We start from the raw sequence: 6,000 nt of genomic DNA, 5'->3' as shown, positions 1-6,000 counted from the left end.
TCAACTGACTTAAGCATCAGAGCCTTTTAGACAGGTACCCCGATCGTTTGTTCAACCGATCGAGAGAGAAGGAAGCTTTCTTGGTGAGGAAGTTATCACAGATCAAGAAGAGAGGAGACTTAGCGAAGAAAGGAATAAAATTAAAGTGGTTTTTAGTAGGCGTTTGGTCCCTACACCCGAAACTCTTTTAAATTTCGCAATCTGAAAATTAAGAATAGTATTTGGATTATATAATTAAAAATTAAATGACTTCTATATCATGTAATTCATATTTTTTTTCTCTTAATCCTTTCCAATTTATAAAAGTTATTTTTCTCTTTTGAATTACACAATAAGTTATGGAGGTGCAGAAAGAAACTGCCATCCAAAATTGGGATAGAGGGTTCTGACAAAAAAGAAAGATAATTCAGTGCATTCTAACAGTAGCCCAATGATCAAGTATTAGGCCATTTATTTGGGCCGGAACCTTACTACATGGCTTTTTCTTCTTTGTTTTATGGGACATTTCCTCCTGCACCCCTTTTTTTCTTCCTGCACCCCATAAAAACATGCAATTCTAAAACTGTTCCTCATTATTATAAATATAATAAGAATCCTTGCAAATTTTTTTTTTTAATTTTTCCGGATTGGATGTTTAAGAAGGTATCGGAATAGCCGATCTGAAATATATGTTTTACACATTTTCGGAATAAATATTTTGGTATTACAGACTTTTTTTTTTTTTAGAAATAAATTTTTAATTCTAACTCAACTTTATTAAAATCAACATTAGTTTGTAAGATAAAATTTACATCTCATTTGTATATTGTAAATTGGTCTTATCTCAAATTGGTACGAGACTTCAAACACTTTTTAAACAAACTTTTTTTTAGAAATCATATGATACATTTGAATACATTAAACATTATGAAAGCAGAAAAACAAAAATAAACAATAGAAACATTTAAAACTGAATACACTTAAAATGATTTTATCATAAAAAAAAAATCCGTTCAAAAAGTTAAAAAAACAATAGTTAAAGAGTACTACAGAAATATTTTCTAAACTCTTAATCTCGTACACATAATGTTGAAACGATATAATTTTGAGTTTACTCCCAAGTTCTGATAGCATGTTCGGATAACATTCTTTAAAATTATGACGTATGAGTAATCAATTGTGGAAGAAAAAAATATTGAAATTTTATTACAATAATTAAATTATTTAAAATTAGAAAAATTTAAACTCTCCTCTAATAAAAAAAAAAGGAAGAATTTGAAAATTTTAATAATCTTATTTATTTTAGTAGAAACATGGTTGGCTTGACAAAGACTATAATATCGTTGTCCTGACAATATCTTGAATATCATAATTTAAAAAATTTAAATGTAAGTTTATGTTTTACAATTAGTAGAATTAAAAAAATTTAAGTAACTTATAATAATAAAATTTATAAATTCATTGTGTTAATATTTTTTTATATATTAAAAGTATATACAGTTCTTATATCAGTTACCGTCTCATCAGTGTTTTTAGTCATAAAAAATCCATCAATTTTATTGTTAACAATATATTTTGACAAAAGACTTTTTCTTAATTTGTCAATTAGAAACATTTTTATTTGAGTCAAAATTATTTTTCAACTAATATCAATTAAAATTATTTTTTTAACAATGCAAGTCAAATATTTTTCAATTTTCAATTGATATGTACTATAACTTATCAAAGTTATTAATGTGATTTATTTTTTTAATTACATTGTCATTTTTTTAACGAATTAGAATTTTTAAGGCTAGTGTGGGGAAAATAATTTTGTTATGAATTTGAACCACATTTATTCTATTGAAGTTTTCATGATTGTTTTTAACTATTTACAATATTTTTTTTTATCAACAATATCAACATTATTATTTTCTTTTTCAATAATTTTTAGAATTTGTTATTCTAATGTTAACTATAAAGACTTTCATTTAACTATGATAAGTTTTTTTTATTAATATTGATTGAGAAAATTTTTAACTTATACTCATAAAAGTTAACGAAAATAAAATTCAACTAAAAATGTGATAAATATAATTTTATAATCTAAGTAATTACCATCAAAATCAATTAAAAATAATTTAAACTGTCGTTAGTAGAGAATTATTTTTATTAATTTCAATAAAAAAGATTTTATCAATTTTAACAAAAAAGAAAAAATCAAAATCAATTTAAAAAATGTTAAATCCTAAAACTAAATTCTAAAGACTAATATTTTTAACTATTAATAACTATGTAATGATTAAATTTTTTTGTTGAATGATAATTAAAATACTTCATTTAAATTAAAAAATTAAATTTTAATATTTTTAAAATAATTTATTCAAACACAATGTGTAAAAAGTAAATGAATTTAAAACAACCTTCACTCAAATTCAATGTATTGACAATGATAAAATTCTTTAAGATACGCAATATTTTTTAACCTATTATTTTAATCATGATTATTTATTTTAATTATTTTTAGTAATATGATACGATTATCTAATAATAATTAAAATAATAGATTAAAAATAAGTAAAAAATATATATTAAAGTATCATTATCCGTAGATTTCTACGCACGAAACTTTCCCTCTTTGTTACCTGTCTTTTTGAAAACATTAATTAATAATCAAAATGGATAAAACTAGAACATTTCATACTCTTTACTTTTTAAAATTCCTCACAACACTTCACAAAGAGCAGGATTGTCAATGACTTTGATATATTATGATTTCATTATAGTGGTGGTGATGTCACATACAAAGTTTAATATTTTAAGTATTAGGTGGTTTCTTTCATTTCAGCATTAGTTGGTGTTCTAATTAAGTTGAGTCACATTCAAAAAAATATCCATTGTTGAAACTTTCAATCACTTGTAAATATTATACATTATAACCACCACAGGATATTTAAAAAAAAGGTAACTAATTACTCCACGATAATTCTGCCCGTTCTAAAATTATTACAATTTTATGCATTTCAAAATATACTCTATTCTCACTATAAAATGGAGAATATATTCACACAGAAAAAGACGGATTTTGTTTGGTAAATCGTAATATTTATTACGTCTATAATTAAATTTAACTGTTAACATAAAAACAAATTAAATAAAATAACGGAAACATAAATGTCAAATTTAGTATGATAAGGAGTTGATTATCTTTCAGTTCGACAGTGTAAACTAATAAAAAAAATAGTTGAAATTTATTTTCTGGATATTAATATTAATATAGTTTTATTCTTCGCAAGATACAGTTCTTACCAAGGCTGTTAAAAAAATTGAATAAAATTAAAAAAAAGTTTATTATATGAAAATTAAATTATAAATAATGAACTGTTTTTATTAGAAGTTAAACTAATCTATTTTCAGTTAAAGTTTTAAAACGAACTACCGAAATAATGGTTAAGTTACTACTAGTAAGTGCACTATTACAAAAGTTGAAAAAAAAGATATTTACATAATAAAAATCCGTATACATTGTTAATAAATGAAAATTTTACATACAAATCTTGTTTGAAAAATGAAAATATTAACTAGAGAAGACTGAAGTCAACGAAGTTGAATAGATGGAGTGAGGGAAATAGAATAGAACCGTGTTTATCTATCTAATTGATTATTATCTAGGTTGCTTTCAGTGACAGGTGTAAAATGCGATTTTGATTTGACAAAAAAGAAATAAAATTGTAACGGTGAGTAATAAATGGTTCCAGTTTTGGTGTTGTAATTGTGGGGGATGGGGGAGAGGGAGGGACAGTGTGGGAAAAAAGAGAAAAGAAAGAAGACATGAGGGACTAAAAAAAGAAAAGAAATAAAAAAAGAAGAGAAAGGGTGCGGTGTGAGGCTTAAAACACAGCATAAATAACTTCCAAAACTGACGCCCTATCCCCATTGACTTCTTCCATTTCTTCTTCTTCTTCCCATTTTCTCAACACCTTGTTTTCTCCATTGACCCATCATCATCCACTCCCAAAGCAAAAGCAAAAAGCAAAGAATGCCTGCAACAACAGAGAACCAAGGCTCGTTTCTGGGCCGAATAAGCATACGTAGAAATCAAGTCATGTCCATGGATGGAACCCACGACCAAGAAATGGAAGACCTCGAACTTTTCCAGAAGCACGTCGGAGACCGCTTCTCCGAACTCTTATCCACCACCACGGAGGACTCCTCCGGCGACGCCCTCCTCTCCATCTCCTGGCTCCGCCGCCTCCTCGACGAGCTCCTCTGCATCGAGGCAGAGTTCAAAGCCGTTGTGCTCATGGGCCGCGACCCCTCCCAGATCGCCAAGCCGCCGCTCGACAAGCTCCTCCCAGAGTTCCTCGACCGCTTCGTCAAATCCCTCGACCTCTGCAACGCCGTCGCGCTCGGCCTCGACGCCGTCAAGAACCTCCAGCGCCTCGCCGAGATCGTCGTCGACGCGCTCGAAGTGACGCCGCTGGGCGACGGCCAGGTCCGCCGCGCGAAGAAGGCGCTCTCCGCCCTCATCGCCGCCATGCTGCACGAGGACAACGCCAACGCGAAGGGGACCGAGCGCAACCGGTCCTTCGGGCGGCGCACCAACAACTCCGGGTCGAACAGCAAGGACCGGGTGCGGGCGCTATCGTGGACGATGGCGCGGAACTGGTCGGCGTCGAAACAGATCCACGCGATGATGTCGAATCTGACGGCGCCTCGCGGCGCCGAATCGTCGGGATTGGCGCAGCCCGTTTACATAATGAGCACTGTGCTGATGTTCGTGATGTGGGCTTTTGTGGCAGCGGTTCCATGCCAGGAGAGGAATGGGTTGGGGACGCACTTTCCCCTGCCCAGGCAATTGAACTGGGCCCAGCCCTTGATCGGGTTGCAGGAGAAGATCGCGGAGGAGTGGAAGAAGAAGGAGAAGAAGGGCAACGTGGGTTTGTTGGAGGAGATGCAGAGGATGGAGAAGCTGGCGCAGTCGCTGGTTGAGTTCGCTGACTCCTTTCAGTTTCCCCCCGAAACGGAGCGTTTGGATGAGATGAAGAGAAACGTTGAGGACTTGGCCGAAATTTGTAAGAAAATGGACCAAGGCTTGGAGCCCATGCAGCAGCAGATTAGGGAGGTCTTTCACAGGATTGTCAGGAGCAGGGCCGAGTTTCTCGTTGTCTTGGACCAAGCTGGCAAGTTGTCTGCACCCGCCGTTTAATTAACCTTTTTTTTCTTCTTTTTTTTTTTTCCCTATAGATATCTACTAATCTATCACTTTTCTTTCTATTTCTCATTCATTTCATACTTTTTAATTGTACAAAAATTAGTTATATTTATCATACCTTTACGATTTCTCTTTTTTTAATCACCAACTCTCCACTCCTAGATCCTTGCTTTGTTTCTTTTCAAATATTTCAAAACTGTGTAAATTATGTACACATTTCTCTTACCATTGGTTATAGTCACTTAATTTTGATCTATCTGTATTAAATATTGCGCAGGCGTGACATGATACTCTGTGTGTGTGTGTGTGCAACGATTTATATTCCAAAGCTTGTAATTGTTTATCCTTAACTGTGTAATTTGCAAACTATAAATATAAAGCCAACAGTTATAGTTTTTCAATCTCATATTTTATTAAGGGAAATATACTATTATAAAATTTTGTTTGACTTTGGTAAACAACCGTTTTTGATAAAAAAAAATTAAAAAATTAAAATTTTAAAACTTTATTATTTTATATTTGTAACTTCCATCAAAAAATAAAAATTACTCCATTTCGTAATTTTGTCAAATTTATCAATAAAATGTTTGTCAAAAATTCATTTTCTTTCTATTAAGGAGAATGTTAATGTGCCTTTTCAAAAAAAAAATGTTTTAGGGCACCAACACTTAGTCACAGTTAAAAAGTGAGACTCAAATAAAACTTTTAATTGCAATCACACATCAGATTACAACAATTGAAAATGTTACATGAACACGATCTCGTTAAATCTACATGAAAAGACACGAACATATTTCGTCAAGGGACGTAACATATTTTGTCAAAGG

The 6,000-nt window shown here is 31.6% G+C and overlaps 1 protein-coding gene across 1 annotated transcript; it reads left to right on the top strand.

The window, feature by feature from the left end:
- Positions 1-3,765: 3,765 nt before the first annotated feature.
- LOC114176072 (protein ROH1A) lies at positions 3,766-5,314 on the top strand. The gene has a single exon (XM_028060981.2). The coding sequence runs from the start codon at positions 3,998-4,000 to the stop codon at positions 5,165-5,167; it is 1,170 nt and encodes a 389-aa protein (XP_027916782.1). The 5' UTR covers positions 3,766-3,997; the 3' UTR covers positions 5,168-5,314.
- The last annotated feature ends 686 nt before the right edge of the window (positions 5,315-6,000 follow it).

This window comes from Vigna unguiculata, chromosome 3 (genome assembly GCF_037176805.1).
Source record: "Vigna unguiculata cultivar grain cowpea cultivar isolate G323 ecotype 2 chromosome 3, ASM3717680v1, whole genome shotgun sequence".
Taxonomy (NCBI): Eukaryota; Viridiplantae; Streptophyta; class Magnoliopsida; order Fabales; family Fabaceae; genus Vigna; species Vigna unguiculata.
This window is presented reverse-complemented; position numbering and strand designations above follow the sequence as displayed.